Genomic DNA, 17,905 nt, shown 5'->3' on the forward strand with positions numbered 1-17,905 from the left:
AACAGATCGTTCTTTGGTAGTTTCTAGTTCATATCAAGATGCCGATGTGAGTTCAAAAATATTCTGCTCCTTTCTGTCCGTGGCGTGGTTGTAAAGTTGAGTAATGCCTACGATGGAAGAGGGAGAGGGCAGGGGGGTTCCGAAAGTACTGCAGTGCTTCTCTTGACTTCCATCTGCTCCAGGGATTTAGGTGTCCACCTGGCCTTGTTTGATGTTGAGACAATTTCTCTTCGTAGGAAGTGGAGGGTCCTTGTCCTGTTCATGCAGTCCCATTACACCGTCATAACCTTACCTGTTTACCTACCTCTCTGAAGGGAGCAATGTGATGAGATCAATCCACGGCGTCGGTGAGCTGATGACCCAGGTGGTGCTCAGAGGCGGTGGGTTCTTGCCCATGACTCCGCTTGCTGCTGCTCCTGAGGGTAATGTCAAGCAGAGTGAGCCAGAGAAAGAGGACATCCTGGTAATGGACACAAAGCTGAAGATCATCGAAATACTTCAGGTACTAGCAACACAAATTAGTGTAGCATCTTGTGCTGTCCTTAATCTAAGCATTAATATAGTGCCATGCTGCCTTTTAATTCTTTTCCTGCCTTGTATGTGCCTTTTTTAAACTGGTAAAACGTTACAAGGGTGACTTTTTCAGTCATGTAGCACTCAACTTGCATGTGACAATAGTATGCCATTACTGAAACAATTTAATAAAAGTGAGTTTGCAATAGACATCTGCATATTCACCAGTGATATGTAAATATCTGACTTCCTGAAGTGGAGAGTTCATTTTCTGTCTTAGTAATTTCTCTGAGTCTATAGAGCCATCTTAAGTGCCCCAAGGAAGGGGGAGATACTTGAGACTCCTCATAGAGCCATCAGCCTGAAATGTTTTTTATGTGTGCACATTTGCCAGCCTCGCTGTCTCTTCCATCTCTGTCTGGCTTTTCTGACTTGTTCACTCCTAAGTCTTAGGGACACAGAGAGAAAAGTGCTTTTCCCTTTTCCACAGCACTGCCTCGACCTAGATGTGGCTACAAACTTACTGCACTGAAATCCATCTTCCCTTCCTCAGCGTAGGAGTGCCTTTTTTGTACAGTAGCTTCATGGGCAAGTTCAGGGGGCCCGGAATGCTTCAAAAGCCTTGTGGGCGAAAGTACGTGAAGCAGCAGGAAAGCCATGGTGTACCTTCCCTGTGCCCCCGTGGGAGGCTTTGCACATTGCTGGGTTTGAGGTTATGCCCTTCCCCTCGGCAGCAGATGCAGCACGTAGGGGAGGCTTGATTCACTTCCTTTCACCGTTGCTAATTTTAGTTAAAACCAGAACTTCTCCTATGGCCCGGCGTGTGCAATGGGATATTGTAGCGTGCCAGTATTTCCCCTGTTACCGTGGTCTCTTGAAACTGGCATTAAGCATTTTCCCCTAAATCTGAGCGAACCGCAAAGTGTTCTTTGCGTTGTACTTCTTTCCTCACAAGGGAGGAGGACCACCGAGAAGGTGGTCCTGCTGTGCCGGAGGTTTCACGGGCACTAGCTCGTAGAGCCCACCCGAACTGGTGGCTGCGGTGCGGCAGCAGCAGCCTGGCTCTTGGCAGCTCACGTTCAGCTGCTTCTGCGACAGCACCCCGGGAGCGAGCACGAGGAGGAGGGCAGTGCTGGTCTGTTGGAGTCCTGCTGGTTTCAGAACGGAGACAGAAATGCTGCTTTCCTTTCCTTGGGGGGGTGGGGTGAGGATGCGGGCATCGGGCAATAGTGAGGGATCCAAACTCTGCCAAAATCTCTCACAAGTATTTATTACTTTGTGTCTATCACGTGCTTGTTGAAATCACTGAACAAATTCTGATACTGAATCAGATCTGATTCATCTGAATCATCAAATACTGAATTCTGGGGAAACATTTGCGGACCTTTTCTCCAAGTTAAATCCCCAACTTTACTATGTTGATCTAGCATGTTGGTAGCACTGCATTATGTGTAAATTGTACGTGTGCTGAAATAAGCAAGTTATTTCAACATTTTTACTACTTCTGTATCATTAGTTTATTTTGAATGTGAGATTGGACTACAGAATCTCCTGCCTACTTTGTATATTTAAACATGAATTTGATGAAAGCAATGCCCAGATGTCTGAATCACCAACTGGAAGCAGTAATCAAGAAATGCCAGCTAATGTACCAGGTGAGTTACTTTGCAAAGAATGAGTTTGTGTGGGTTAGGGAGGACTCTTTAATTGTACAGGTGCTAATTGGATAATTGATTCAGGTTCTTGCTTTGGCATCTCAGTGGTCCCACTGAAGCAGAGTACCCTGCTAGCAGTGGGAATAATGAGTAGGGATCATTTCTATGTACCCCAAACCAAACCCAGGATTTATTTGTACTCTCTCCTACTTGTTTCCATATGTTAAGTGTGACCAAGAGCCTGAAATTCATCCTTTGAAGAAAACCTGAAATAAACTATCACGTGTGATCTGTCATCAACCTCAAATTAAATCTTTTCTATTAATGTTTTGGGGTGAAGGAAAAGGGTCCTCAGAGTAATCTGACTTCCTCCATCCCTTCCCCCCTGCCTGATGCCTCAACCCACCCAAATTTCTCTTTTCCAAAGGTATTGTAGGAAGGCAAGATATCTGGAAGTGTCCGTTTCTCAGTGGTGTTAGACAAGGGTATGAAAGTAAGCTGTTGAGGAGCTTGTCATGTCCAGTGTTCTTCTTAATTGAAAGCAGGATAGTTAGTGGACTGGGTAAATGGGGTGTTGTCAGTTGCTGTATTGCTTTCCAGGGGAAAAAGTGTCCTGTAGTTAGGACCTGTACCATGTACGAATAACTGGACTTTAAACGTGGAGCTTATTAGACATCAAACAGTTTTTCTTCCTCAATTTGGGGACTGTATCTCTAGATGCAAAGGAGAAGGATAAGGAAAATGTGGTTTAGATGTGAAGTCTTCAAAGGAAGGAGACCGTTTCTTTTGATCTCACTTCAAAGAGGATGTGTTTACTTTTTTCTTGGGCTGCCTGTCCGGCAGCCCCCCGGGGTGCCAGGGCCTTCAAAACTGGGCTGGCGGGAGAGCGAGCGCTCTTTCTGCGAGCTGAACTTTGGAAGAAGGAGGGTAAACGTTTTCAGCAAGGATGCAAAATCCCCGTGCTCTCTTTCCGTTCCCCTTTGCAAATCTTTGTGCAATATTGAGAGCTCCAAGTCTGCTTTAACATTTTCATTTTTTTATTTCAGAGCATTGGTCATTGCCCGTGTGATAATATATACCCTATACTGAAAAATGCAAAGAACTTTTTATCTGTTGAGCCACAGGGGTATTGCTGTCATTGCTGAATTTATTACTTTATAACTTCTCAAGGCTGAAGTTTGGTGTTTCTTGTGGATGGCCCTTCTGAATGACACCAGGTCTCATCAGTGTCCTGGAATGATGCTGGTGCAATCTAAAAATAGGCAAGGGGGAGGAATAAGCCTGGACGTTGCTGAAATTACTGTGCAGTTTAATTTGCGAGCTGAGAACAGGTTAATATATTGTCTTATGTTATCTTAGCAGGCTGCTTCAGTAATCTCTCAGCATTCCTTTCAGATTCTTAAGACCCCCCCTTGCTTACACCTACATCACCACTTGCTGTTTAAAATGTTTTTAGGCTGCAAAAACATCTTTGGTACAACTCTGACATAAGGTATTTGGTTGTTTGTTTTTTTTTTTTTTTTCCCAGGAGCCCTAGACTTTGAACATATTGAAGAACAAGCCGAGGGGATCTTTGGCGGAAGGAAAGTATCTCTTCACTAGTGCTAATCAAGGGGTAGTTCAGCATTTCCCAGGCTGCAGCCCTCAGGGCTCCCAAGGAGTGTGGATTGCAGCTGAAAGTGAGGTGGTGACTGGGAAAAGGTTGGAAGCAGCTGCCAGTTACCTAGGCTTCATTTTGAAATGCCTTTGATGCAGCTGAAAGTAGTGTCCATTTGGATTAAAAGCCACAAATAAGGGACGACAGGGGTCCTTCAGCCAGAAAGATCCTCATGGGAGGCTTTCACTTGTGCGGGTGACAGCCAAGTTGGAGGATAAGTACATCTGAATGTTGCAGTGAAGTCTTAGGTGGAAAAGTTTGTGTAGGCAAGGATTGCGACTTTTACTGAGATAGACACATGTTTAGCCACCCTTTTTTTGTATAATGCAGCAGTAAACTGCACATGCATGACAGAAGAAAGCAAGCTGTACCTTCCATACCTGCCTTCCTGCCAGAGCAGCTTATATCCTTTCTTAAAATACTTGAGCTTGTCCTTAAGCTGCTCAGAGTTGCAGGTTTTTTCTGTAAACCTAAGATAACTGAGTTCTTAAATGAAGGCAGAAGGGGGGAGAGACATTCACTTACAGAATTAATAACCAGAAGTTTTAATGTAAGCATGCAGACTCAGTTGGAAGCAGAATACAGAAATGATTCAGGGGGCACTGACAGGAAAAAAAAAAAAACAACACGAGTTTCTCGTGCTCAGAAAAGAGGTGCAAGGGAAAGAGAGAGAAGAGGAGGATTTCAAGTGCTTGACGTAATTAGCATCACAACCTGGATGCTGAGGTAGGGTTCTGTTTCACAAATAGTGAGAAAGGTTAATAGCAGGAATAGGCAAGAACTATTTGAGCTATAGGTTGAGGCTGACACAGGGACAAATATTTTAGCATAGTTTGACTCCAAAAAATGTACGTTGGATAATGTAAGCTGAGCAAACAATAATTAGCGGGATTCTGGAATAGCCTCCCTATTAAGCAGTACACCAAAAACCCCTGTGTGTCTTAAGATAGCACTTGATTTGATAAATTTTCCCCTTATTTAAAAGAAAGAAAAAAGCTTTTCTGCCACCGCTGACTGGTCTGAAGAATCTGCTAGTTAACTCCTACACTCTTGTTTTCAGTGAGGAGAACACACCACTGGATTTAGATGATCATGGTGGCAGAACGTTTCTCAGAGTTTTGTTGCATTTAACAATGCATGATTATCCTCCTCTGGTGTCTGGAGCACTTCAGCTACTCTTCCGGCACTTTAGTCAGAGACAAGAAGTCCTTCAAGCTTTTAAGCAGGTATGTATGTGTATTAAGAGCGTAATTTCTCATCTGAATGTATATGTTGCAGCTGAAAAACAATCCTTTTGTGCAACTAATGGATTGCATTCATGTAAGGTTCAACTGCTTGTTACCAGCCAAGATGTTGACAACTACAAGCAGATAAAACAAGATTTGGACCAGCTGAGGTCTATTGTGGAGAAATCGGAGCTTTGGGTGTACAAAGGCCAAGGTCCTGATGAAACTATGGATGGAGTGCAAGGTGAAAACGAACATAAGAAAAAAGAGGTAATTAGGTTGTGTTTGCTCAAATTCATGTGTTAATATTTTATGAAGATGTAACTGTTTCTAGAAATGTGACAAAAAGGATCTTTCCAGCACACTGCATAGCCTGGTGAGCCTGTCTGTATTGCTTTTAGATTAAGGCAAGAATAAGAGGAGAACTTGAGCTAGTTTATGCCAATTAATCTCAAGTGGAAACTGCTCAGGATCCTCATCTTTTGGCTCTAAAAGAGCAGTTGGTTTGGGTTTGCTCTGCCTCCCGGCTTGTGCCCTTTAAGCACTGACAGATTGCATCGATTTTGTATGGTCAAAAGTACCTCAAATAATCTAAGGGCAGAGCTGTGAACTGTTCAGGTGTGATGCATTTTGAATCATGGCACTATGATTAAATGACAGAAGAGAACAGTGCTTTATCTGTACCGGATAATATGGGACTTTCTTGGCATGCACATCTGGCTTAGAACTAATTAAACACCTTTTGCCTCCATATAATTTCCAATCATATAGAAAAGACTGGGTGAGCGAATTCAAGTATTCCCTGGGTTATGATCATTTATTGTCGGAAGGAAGTAGAAGTAATTAACTTATTGCTTTCCTTGCACATAGTACTGTAAGGCATCTCATAGTATCTATGCAATGACAGTTTAATAGTAGAGGAGGAGAGAAAGTAAGAAGTTTTTGAGGGGGAGACTTGATTACAGACAGAATGTGACAAGCAAAGGAAAGTACAGGAGGTTGCCATCTCTAAAATCAGCCTGTCCTCACCTTATTTTATGTTATAGAGGTCAATGTGAGTTGACAGGATAATTATATGTTTTTTTCTGACACTGTCAGAAAACTGAAGGGTGACACTCCTTTCCATGAAGAAAGCAGGTGCTGTCCTAAAATGGTAATTTTAGCCTTCATGAATACAATAGTATAAGCTACTAATAAATTGTCTGATTTTATCCTCAGGAAGGTCACAGCAAGTCCCAAAAGCCTGAAAGTACTAGCAGCTACAACTACCGTGTAGTAAAAGAGGTAAAACTTTGCTTCTTGGTAGTTAAATGGAAGTGTAAATGAGTAACACAGCTCTGCAGAGCTGCAGTCAGAGGGAGGCACCCAGGAAAGTCTGAGTCACTCTTCCATTGTGGAAACTATTTGCTGAGTAATAACATATCCCAACTTGAATGAGAAGCCAGGAATATAATAAGCACGACATGTGTATTCTTTCCTTAAAATGGATTAGTGAGAAATGCGACATCTTGCTGTTTCAATGGTAACACAATATTTTTATTGTTAAAGGCTATGAAGGAAGGAAGCAAGTGGAGAAGCTATTTAATTTGCCCTGTCCCGAGTACCTTGCACTCAAACCCACTGTGCTATTGAAATTTAATTTAAAAAATACCGGACAAAGAGCACACATTGGCGCTGCTGTGGTGTGAGCTAATGCTCTTTCTGTGGTTCCATACTGCGGAGCCCGAAGCCGGGTTCGCTTGCCACGGCTGAATTCTGCAGGACCAGCCCTAGTCAAGAGATGCCACGGGTGGTGCCTGGGGCCAGTAAGCTGCTTCCCTTGCCTGTGCCGAGGGACACAAGGCTGCGCTGGCTGCTGTGTCCCTGGAGGGGTGGCGAGGGTGGCTGCCGCTCGAGGGGACAGCAGGAACCATCGCTGCCTTCTGCCCCCATGTTTCCCAGCAGCTCTCGCTTCCAGCTTGGTCCTCTTGCACCTCTACTGGTGTTGCAGGAGCAACCTGGTCTTAGCTCCTCATCTCAAGACCCCAAAACCTGATTTTGCTGCCTAGGGCTGCTCTGGTCCATGCAGATGCGTTTTTTCACTGTTGCTGCCCTCTGGGAGCCACCTGGCATGCTCTGAAATAAAACGCGGAATCTCAGCTCTAAAGCAAGTCTCTTCTCCAGATCCTGCTGCGGCTCAGCAAGCTCTGTGTTCAGGAAAGCGCCTCGGTCAGGAAAAGCCGTAAGCAGCAGCAGCGACTTCTGAGGAACATGGGAGCTCATGCGGTTGTGCTGGAGCTGCTGCAGATCCCTTACGAAAAGGTTGGGTTTCTGTAGGGCTGTTGCCTTGCTTCATGTCATGTTGAGAGGCTTTTAATACCTCCTCTGAACTTTCCTGAACCTTTTACCTTTATATTGGATTCCCAGAGTCTATTTTATATAGCCTCATAGTCTATGAATTATCCATGCTTCAAAAATAATGGGGAGCTTGTATAAGCTTTGTTTGTGTGAGGTCTTTGAATAGACAGTGTTGGGCACTGTTTCCTGAAGAAGTATCTGTCCATCATAGCTCAGAGTAAGACCAAGGCTCAACTCTCTGCTTTTCATGGGAGGTGTGTGCTGCCTTGGAGTTAAGCTGTGTTGGTGGAAACCAGACCCCCGTTACTGCCGTGAGGTAGCTCTATAACAGCCACCCTGGGAACACGAAGGGAAACAAGGGTGCCTGGTCCCCCGTGGGATCTATCAGCAGGTCCGCCCCATAGTTAGACATAGACCCTCCCAGTTGTAGAGTCCCAAGCGCCCCCTCGGAAATGAATAAATAGCAACTGGCTCTCCAGGTGAGGTCTGCTGTTCATAGCCATACAGAGTGCCATGTAATGTCAGAGGTGCAGTTTGAAGCCCAGTTTGATTCTGTTGCTGCGTGGTTTGAGCTTGCACAGCACCACATTGTGCTGATGAAGCGCACCGTAAGTTCATTGTGTTGGCTGCCCATTAGTCACAGGTGACAGGTACTTATCATTGCATAGGTGAGGGAGCTCTTCACATTTTCCCGGTCACTCTGCTGTCCTCTGTTCCAAACTCTACAGGTTTCTGAGAACCAGTAATTCTAGACAATAGCTTTGATTAATGTTAAGCTAAGTCTTATGCTGTCTTGCTTCATATTTTGTGGAAAAGTCAGCAGCAAAAACACCCTCCGACACCTCTTGTCACTTTTCTGTCTGTGCATGTGAATACATGTCGGACAGGCAGTGTGGAAGGTGTTTCACTCTTGGAAATATACAAAACTCCTTAAAAATAAAAGCAGACACTAATTTTCCAAACTGCATTTTATACCGTCAGTGGACTGGTAATCCACACTGATGTCAGAGGAAAGGCACCGATTCCTGAATTGTACTTGGAAGCATGCAAGTAGTGTGCAGATTCCAGTAAACATAAATTGGGCTTAGCTGTTGCAATAATAACTTTCCATCTTTTCTTTGCCATGGACTACCTATCTGTCGCTGCTGAAATGCATTTCAGTGGAACATAGCAGTTTTCCTGCGTAGCCCCAAGGTGATGATGTGTGGTTTGGCCAATGTACTGGTATGTTCAGAAGTGTAAAAGTGACTAAAGCACGTTGCTGGCAGGCTTGGCCATGGAGTATGCAATTTTAGAGAATTAAACTACTGTAATTTCTATTATGGACTTTATTTTTGATGATCTTTAAAACTGTGAAGCGGGCCAAACTCATCCCTAATGTCTGTGAACTGGGTGGAGGTTTGTTTTTCTTTGGAGTGTGAGAGAGACGTGACAGTTCCCTTGCAGAGCTGGAGCTGCGGCTCATCCAGTACTCACCTGAAAGTGAACCTTCAGATTCTTTTTAACCCTATCTTATTTGTCATGCAATCACAGGCTGAAGACACGAGGATGCAGGAGATAATGAAGCTTGCACACGAGTTTTTACAGAACTTTTGTGCTGGGAACCAACAGAACCAGGCATTGCTGCACAAGCACATAAATCTGTTCCTTAACCCAGGGGTAAGAACAACCTCATGCCATGATTTATATTTTTTTTTTCTAGTAAGAAAAGAGAATGGATTGTCCTTGGGGATCGCCTCTGGGCCTGTTCTGATGCAAGATTGGTTGAAGGGGTCACATTTTGTTTTCATTCTAAAGCCTCGAAAGTTGGCAAGATCTGTTTGCTTAGGACCATTTCAGTGTAGAAAGTTCAAGAGGCTGAAGTAGACTGAAAAATAGGCTTAGATACGAGCCGTTGTGTTGAAAGACCAGGTCCTCAGAAATGTTCTTTTCAGTCCTGCACCCTGCAGGAGTGCTGACTTTATCCTGACCTCTGTGTGGGTTTGGTGGTTTGTTTATTTCCTAATTTATTTATTTCTTTCATTCCCCCCCATTAGATTCTGGAAGCAGTAACAATGCAGCACATTTTCATGAACAACTTCCAGCTTTGCAGTGAGATTAATGAACGCGTTGTTCAACACTTTGTCCACTGTATCGAAACACATGGCAGAAATGTTCAGTACATAAAGTTCCTGCAGACAATTGTCAAGGCGGAAGGAAAATTCATTAAGAAATGCCAAGATATGGTAATGGCTGAGGTGAGAGCTGCAGAGATTTGCAAGGTCTGAACAGAAGTTTTCACATACCATTTGGTGAAAATGACAAATTGATCCTCTCGCTTCTGGGACTGCCAAGAAGCTGACAGTTAGCTCTCACAATGCAAAAAGAGCATACAGCTACCAGAAAGCACAGGCTTTTTTGTGACCAAAAGCTTTCTGAGCTCTTTACTCATAGGTATAACAAGTGGTCGGTTGCTAATGATACTTACAAGTTACTTTCCAGGCTTCTACACAGCAGCATATAAGTGGGCTTGTGAAGCAAGGGTGCCTTTCTGTAGCAAAATTGGCTAGAAGAGAAATAGTTTAATTTCAAGATCACTAATGCAGAAGGAAACTTTTATCATGATAGTATTTTGACATTAACTTCTTATCTTGCCGAGACCTACATATTCAGCTGTTTAAGTGCTGAAGGGGGAAAAGTCTGAGGGTCTTCTGAAATTTAGGTGTGTAGGTAACTGGGAAATTGGGGTGTCAGGATAGAAGGGAGAGGTGAAGAGAAGGGTACATGAATCTCTTTAAGTTGGATATTGGATGTGATCTGTCTGACAGAGTATTTGCATGTCTGATGGGATTTTATTGGCCTCCTCAGCAGGGGGAGCCCAAGGATCAGATTTGTTAAGCTCCAGCTTTTGTGTATCAGTCTTACTAGAAGGTCTGCCATATTTTGTCATTCAGTTCAAAAATGGTTTTGTGAGCTTCTCAGCATGGAGTTGAGTTTGCAAGATGCTCAGCAATCGGTTTCCACAGGGCTCAGTAGCTGCTGAGAAAAGGGGTTTGCCTTGGGGGTTGCTTTCTGTGTTTTATTTGGCTGTTTGCCACAAACCCTGCGGGAGGACAGCCCCAGATCCCTCCAGCTGCGTGCCCAGAAGCATCCAGCCTGGAGCAGGTCTCCGATTGCTCGTTCTCCTTCCCTTCATGGAGTTACAGGAGGTCTGAACTGCTCTGAAAATGTGGCCGTCTGGGTCTCAAATGAGAAATCTCCAACATGTGACTTAACGTGTCACTCGCTAGCCTTGGAAAATTGATGATGTTTGTTCAGAAGGGTGGAATTACTGAGCCCTGCAGTCCTCCCATCCGGCGTGCCCCTGGGGCGTTTCTCTGACCAAAATGGTATGTCTACAGCTAGCTGTATTAAAAAGTCAGCTGAGGCAATGTATGTGAAATAAAAAAGCACAGTGGAAAGTCACAAGCTTCTTGGCACAACTTCTGTCTAAGCAGTCAGTTGGACTGACTTTGAAGTTCTTCAGCAGTTCAGAAGTGGTAAATTCTTTAAGACAAAATGTCATACTTGAGCCCTCTGTCCCATGAAAGCAGCACAGGAGGAATGCCCAGCTGACTTGGTGGGCTGCACTCCTTTTAAGTGTCCAAAGATTAGCTAATCGGGATTTGCACTGTAACAGTCAGCCCACAGATTAGGGGAGGATGCTGCAGGGAGATGCGCAGGCTTTGATCCGCTGATGGAATATTTTTCTTTCTTGGTAGCTGGTGAATGCGGGAGAAGACGTCCTAGTCTTTTACAATGACAGAGCCTCCTTCCAGACTTTGGTGCAAATGATGAGATCAGAGAGGGATCGGATGGATGAAAACAGCCCACTGATGTACCACATTCACTTAGTAGAACTGCTTGCTGTGTGCACAGAAGGCAAAAATGTCTACACAGAAATAAAATGCAACTCCCTTCTTCCTTTGGATGACATTGTTAGGGTAGTAACCCATGAGGATTGCATACCTGAGGTGAGGGCTGTTTGGAGGCACTAGCCTATGTGTATTTGAAACGTGCTGACTTTGGGTGAGAGAGATTTGATATTGCTGAGTCTGGTCTGGGAAGGGTGGTGGTGCAGGTGGACAGTAAGCTGTGAGCTGGGAAACTGGACTCCTTCCCTGGTTCTGCTATCGGCAACCCCAGTGCATCTGGATAGCTAAGTTAAATCCTTTTATGCTTGTTTCCTTGCTCTTAAAATGGGGATGTGATGCTGTACTTGCTTGTTTTATAGGGTTCTTGAGGCAGAGAGGTTTATGGAGTATGCTGCTAACCTTGAACAGATGGTTCTGCAGAACTGGAAATGATTATTATGCTGACGTTTCGTCTACAGTAATCCTGGTGTTTTTTATTGGATGATGTCTTGCTATTCATGGCATTAAATTTCACCAGTGCTTAAATAAAATGAAGAAGTAGAATTACAAATGATTTATATAGCAGTTTCAAGGTGACATTATATTCATTCATAATACCGTTCAGGTTTTTATTTTTTTAATGGTAATTTTTTTTTCTCTACTTTTAGGTCAAAATTGCATACATCAACTTCTTGAATCATTGCTATGTGGACACAGAAGTAGAAATGAAAGAGATTTACACCAGTAATCATATGTGGAAGCTATTTGAGAACTTCCTGGTTGACATCTGTCGGGTAATGATTTCTGCATCTAGGAACTGACTTAAAAAAGCTTAAATGAACCTATTTAGTGTAGAGCAGTAAGAATAAGACATAACAGTGCATCAAGGCAGTAAGTACCCTGAATACTGAGTTCCTTCAGATTTATATGCGCCTTCTTTTCCTTATGCCTGTGGATTTCATTAGTCATATTCCATGGAACAGATTAATATTTTTCCTTTAAAAAAAAAAAAAAAATCAGAAAAGCCCCACACCCTGCTCTTTTGTCTAATGCCTTTTTCTGTTCTGCCACCTGGCTTGCTCATTTTGGCCAGGATAGCGAGCTCCTTCCCAAGCAATAGTCAACGATTTTTGGCAGGTCAGGACAAATTTTTTCCAAGCTTGGCATTTGTTTGGCCATATGGCTTTTTGCCTGGGATTCCAAGTATTTCCCCATACGAAAGCATTACACCTCAGTCCTCCCTATCCTACTACTTTCTTTCCTCTAAGGCACTGTGGGTTTTTTCCCCTTCCCTCCTAAACATGTTATATGCCAACACATTAAACCAGTAATGGTGTTGGGCTTCTGCTTTTGTGTGTGTTGGAAATCCAGAGAGCCAAGTGTCGTAAATATCATTGTGGCAGGCAATTGCTGTGACTAGAATGGTGAGAAATAAAGAATTCCAGTCTGTAACACTTACTAATCTACCTTGGTTGAGCTGCTTCTGACCTAAGGATGAATTGTCTTGCAGGCTTGTAACAACACCAGCGACAGAAAGCATGCTGACTCCATATTGGAGAAGTACGTTACAGAAATAGTGATGAGTATAGTCACCACTTTCTTCAGTTCCCCATTCTCTGATCAGAGCACTACTTTGCAGGTAGGAAAACGTACAGAGACAGAAAGGTAAAAATATGCTGCCAATGCAATTATGTTTATACCACTTAGGTTCCATTTACCAGTTCAAAAGAAACGTGTGTTTGTAAGGGGGGAGCAGATAGGTATTCTTTGTGACCAGGATGTTTCTTTTGCTGTAGAAGTGGAAAGACTTATAGATCAGATTACAAATGTATTTCTAGAGAGGCTGAAGTGTCACACTGCTTCGTTTGTAGATTCAACTCTCTACTACCCCTGAGATCACACAGGTCTCTTTGACAGAGTTTCTATATATCATTAGCAGGTTTTGGGTGAGAAAATCACACTGCAAGTAGGGGAAAGAAGGATTTTTTTGTATGTTTTGTATTGCAGTTGCATTTAAGGGCTCTGGTTGTCCTCTTTGCGGCCTTAGATCAGAGTACAGTTGAACAAGATGATGTGGGCAGGTATAGTAGAGCAACAAGCAATTTTGCTCAGCGGTAGTTTGGCATGCCAGCTCTCTAGCAGTGGTAAAGCAGTAGCGCAGCAGCAAGGAGTTCCCCAGAGAGCCATGAAGAAAGAAGATAAAGTTTGGTGGCAAACTTTCCAGACAGGAGGAGAGGGTGTTGCGTTACAGAGGGTGCAAAGGTGATTGTTTAAAGAAAGCATGCTTTTATAGGAAGATTCTAATTTCCTTTAAAAACAAAAAAATTCCAAAAGCTCTAGTGTGTTTCATAAGGCTGAGTAATTTATTTTTTTTTTGTCTCGTTCAAAAGTTAGGGAAATGTAGAGAAGCTTGGAACATTTGTGAAGTGACGGAAGGTAGAGATTTCCACCGCAGAAAAGCAGTGTCAGGACATTGCCCTAATATTTGTATTGCAGCACAAAGATAACATCATTCTTTTATTCATAAAAAACTTTTTGGGAGGAGTGTGGGTGGAGTGGTCAGGTGCCTGGCAGGTCTGTCAGAAGTTTGAGTATGGTAGTTGTTGAAACTTGATGCAACCTCATCGTGCCAAAGGCAGTTGTTCGGAGTGCAATTTGTAGATGAAGGCAACTAGCAGCAAGTTAGGAGGCATCTGGTTCCCAAAAGTGGCCATAAAGGGCATCTGGCAATTTGATGTCAGTCCTTCATCAGAGAATCTGTACTAAACCTTTGGAACATGGTGCACTGCCTGGGTGACTCTAGTGCTCCAGGGAAGTGTACATAAAACTGCTGCATGACTGTGCATCAACTAAAGACTTCTTTCTGCTTAGTATAAGCAATAATGCTCCTGCTTTTGCCTTCCTGACTACCTGTATCTCTGCCCTCCTTGAGTCAGGACGTGTACTCAACCCGCGTCTGGATGACCAGTGGCCAGACTGATCTACCAACTGTTTAGCATTCAACGCAGCTCTGCTTCTCATAGACGGCCCTCCTTGTTCAGACAAGGAGATAGTCACGCTGAAAGCAACAGAGCTGTGTTTGAGATTGGCTCAAATACTCTTAAGCTGCCAAACTGCGGGCATTGCCTCTGAGGGCGCACAGGGCTGCAACAGCTGTGTTTGGGCTTAGCAGCTTTATTAGGGTTGTGTCTTAACTCAAGCAAGTCTGAGCAGTCCAGCAGTTGATTTGCGCCTCATGTGACTTTAAGATGTCAGCCGCTATTGCGGTATCAGCCTCCGTGCTAGTTTGTCAAAACTTCATCAAAAGAAATGAGACAGAGATCAAGTTAGCCTTGTCTCCCGGGGCGCTGCCCTTCTCTCTTCCCTCTGTGCTGTATACCTTGGCTCTCATGCTTTTAATTGTCATCTCTGAGTGTACAGCATTTGAATACACTTCCTTACCATCATATTTTAGCCATCTGTTAATTTCATGTCAGCAGTTTTTCTTTAGTTTCTCAATCTCTCCCTCTGTCTAGCAGGATGAAGTAACTTAGTTCACCTCTCTTTTACCATCTCACTTGAGAGCTCTGCCTTATCCTAGATTGATCTTTGCTCTACATCTCTAAGTTAAAAGCTCCGTTTCTCTCCCTTTTTCTGCCTGTCAAGACTCTTGCCCATAACCAGGGACTTTCCCGTCTGAGGAGTACAGTCCGCTGGACCACCTAGCTGGCGTACATCGCTCCTCCGGGTGGGATTTTTCCCTCCCGACCGAGATGCTGCAGGGCAGCCTGCAGCCACTGCTACCTGACGTGGTGCCGCTGTCTCCACAGGCGAGTGACAGCTGCCACTCTCCTTTGCATTGCCTTTGGATTCAGTCACTCCCCGTCCTTTCTGCTGCACCTTGTCATCTCGTTTCTTCCCATGCGAGCCTCTTCTTGTCTCATGCCCTTTCATGTTACGGCTTGTTCGACTTCAATTGTACCTCCTTTGAGTCAGGACCAGCCTTGCTTGTTCAAGGAACACCTTGTACATCTGTCGTGCAGTTCAAATAATATAAAATTAGGAGAACATAAATTTGTCTTTTCAAAGAACAGCTTTCCAAAACTTTTCCTCTTTTACAAGTGCTATTTAGCCTGTTTGCCTCCTAAGGGTGCTGCTGCCCAAGGCTTTCCTTCACAAGTGTAGTTGGAGGCATGTGGAACATGGAATAGATTTCTTATTTGATTTATTGACCTAGTTTAAGCAAATGAAATGCCTTTGAAGCTTTTTAAGACCAAAAAGTCTTTAAACATGAACTTAAAGGAGTATGTGGGTGCCTTAAATCCAAATATGCAGGTATTTTCAGTGCCCTTGGAGGATACTACTGTCTGCCATGGTTTTGGTGTTTGGCTTATTTCTAGAAAGGATAATACGTATTTGCCTCTTAGTCATTTTTGGGTTTTGAATTTTGATTCTCCTTTTGTATCTCATAATGTGTTTCATAATGGTGTTACTTGATGAATTGATCTAACAGATTTAATTATGTAATAGATTTGGCTTTTTCATCTAACTCCACTTTTTTCTTACAAACAGGCATTAATCTTGACCAGAATAAAAGAGGTATTTTTTTCACTGGTTCCTAAGTCTTGTGGGCTTTGCACTGTGGTGTAGTTCACTTAGCTGATAGAAACATTACGTAGCTAGTAGGCACAGGGACACAGGGTATTCCCTCTCAGTGTAGGTTCAGTTGAAATATTTAAAATACTTTTTACAGGTAAAATGAAGGAATTGTTCTCCTAAGTAATTACCGTACAAAACCAAACAGAGTTTTGGTCACTGTTGTTGGGATGTTGCAAAGATGAAAGAACAGAGCTCATGTGCATGTGTGTGTTGGAATAGCTCACCTATCTATCTGTAGTGGAAGATCACCTTGTGAAATACAGGACTGAAACCCACGCCTTAATTTTGGCCAATCCGTGGCTGTAGTGTTTACCACTAACTATTACCTGTGTTCGAAATAACAAACACACAGCTGGTTTCTTCAGTAAATTAGATACCAGCTAATAATACTTGAAATGATGAGTTTTCAACTTTGGAGCTGTGCTGTCATTGAGCCAAGAGCAAAGTCCCATTTATCTGTGGGCTCTTGAGTCAGCTACTGGTCAACACTAAAAGAAGAATCTCTGTATGCCAGGTTTGCTGATAACTCTGATTAAACAGATGAAGATGACTGCTTATTTCCTTTGCTTAGTCAAGCTTCAATTACTGAGGCTTTATGCTTTAGAAGCTATCTGTTTAATATTTCCCTTCCAGCACTCATTCCCACCCTTTCCATTCAGTTGTTGATGGTGTGGTAGATATGCTGTCTACAACGTGAAATTGCCAAACAAGTGGATGCAGACCAGTTAGAAATGACTGGTGTGCAGAGAGTCATGGCTGAAGCTGGCAACCAGTATTACCTCAAGGTGATGTTCGTACATTTCAATACGGTGGGATGAGTTAGATTTTTCTCCTCTTTAACTTTGTGTTCTAGACTCGCCAGCCTGTGTTTGTACAGTTGCTGCAAGGCGTGTTCAGAGTGTACCATTGCAACTGGTTAATGCCAAGCCAAAAGGCTTCAGTGGAAAGCTGCATTCGGGTCCTCTCAGATGTAGGTAAGAGATGGATGTAATCAGAACTAACTGCTGCAAACATGGCCATCCAGTATTTGCTGCTTACATGTCATCCCTCCAAAAAGAAAGTGCAGTTTACTTCCCACAGGTGCCACTTGCAGATAACTCGGAGCCAAGGCATGGTACAAAGCCAGAGTTATGTTGATATATTGTCATGGTTGAGCAATAGATGTTGTCACTGTAACCTGAAGTGCTTTCTCCGTTTAACCTCAAAACTCTTTGCAGTCCTGTTGATCTGCAGCAGGGAAAGAATTTTGTGCCACTCCTCCCAGTAGCTTGCTCCACTTCTAGTAGCAAGAAGAGTAATTTGTACTGGATATTGAGGCCAAATACTGTTGGATAGGTGTACCTGTGTGTTAGCAGGAGTTGTTAGGAGAGTGTGTGTGTGTAAGGGCAGATTCCTACTCCCACACTTCGAAGACAGTCAACAGCTCTGAGGCGTGAAAGCCTTTAAACATAGTGCAGCACAGAGGTCTGACCCATTACGCAGGGATCAAGCATTGCATTGTTTAAAAAGCACACGGAGGAGATAGTAGAAGGAATTGCAAGTAGAAGTTGTCTTTTCTTGCAGTGATTGTAATACATGGGCTGAAGGAGTCAATTCTTATTAACTTTTGCTTGTTGCAGCGAAAAGCCGAGCAATTGCAATTCCTGTAGACTTGGACAGTCAGGTCAACAATCTCTTCCTGAAATCTCATAACATTGTACAGAAGACTGCAATGAACTGGCGAATGACTGCAAGGAATGCTGCCCGCAGAGATTCGGTGCTCGCTGCCTCCAGGGATTATCGAAACATAATTGAAAGATTACAGGTGACTACACAGTACCCCTTCCTCCGTTGATAAGCACTTACTTGCATGCCTACACAAAAGGAGTAATTTACTAAGTACAAAGACATTTGGGAATTAACTAGTCCAAATGCCACATGGAAATCAAGTTGGCTGATGCTGAATATAATAATGCTGTAATACTGTATAAAAAAATCAAATGTAAACCATTGTATCGGGACAGGTAA

The 17,905-nt window shown here is 43.4% G+C and overlaps 1 protein-coding gene across 12 annotated transcripts in view; it reads left to right on the forward strand.

Moving 5' to 3' along the window:
- The window catches only part of ITPR1 (inositol 1,4,5-trisphosphate receptor type 1), a 184,718-nt gene that overhangs the window by 79,778 nt on the left and 87,035 nt on the right, over window positions 1-17,905 (forward strand). For 6 of the 12 annotated variants that reach the window (XM_049827170.1, XM_049827158.1, XM_049827159.1 and 3 more), the window contains 15 exons: window positions 315-502; window positions 2,030-2,168; window positions 3,697-3,755; window positions 4,890-5,051; window positions 5,151-5,321; window positions 6,270-6,335; window positions 7,215-7,352; window positions 8,922-9,047; window positions 9,425-9,625; window positions 11,129-11,380; window positions 11,929-12,054; window positions 12,771-12,899; window positions 15,812-15,838; window positions 16,752-16,872; window positions 17,518-17,702. In XM_049827170.1, coding sequence (XP_049683127.1) covers window positions 315-502; window positions 2,030-2,168; window positions 3,697-3,755; window positions 4,890-5,051; window positions 5,151-5,321; window positions 6,270-6,335; window positions 7,215-7,352; window positions 8,922-9,047; window positions 9,425-9,625; window positions 11,129-11,380; window positions 11,929-12,054; window positions 12,771-12,899; window positions 15,812-15,838; window positions 16,752-16,872; window positions 17,518-17,702 — 2,090 coding nt within the window. The remainder of the gene's footprint in view (window positions 1-314; window positions 503-2,029; window positions 2,169-3,696; window positions 3,756-4,889; window positions 5,052-5,150; window positions 5,322-6,269; window positions 6,336-7,214; window positions 7,353-8,921; window positions 9,048-9,424; window positions 9,626-11,128; window positions 11,381-11,928; window positions 12,055-12,770; window positions 12,900-15,811; window positions 15,839-16,751; window positions 16,873-17,517; window positions 17,703-17,905) is intronic. The other 6 variants (XM_049827161.1, XM_049827162.1, XM_049827168.1 and 3 more) reach the window with 1 other exon arrangement.

The sequence above is a fragment of the Accipiter gentilis genome, chromosome 23 (genome assembly GCF_929443795.1).
Source record: "Accipiter gentilis chromosome 23, bAccGen1.1, whole genome shotgun sequence".
NCBI lineage: Eukaryota > Metazoa > Chordata > Aves > Accipitriformes > Accipitridae > Astur > Astur gentilis.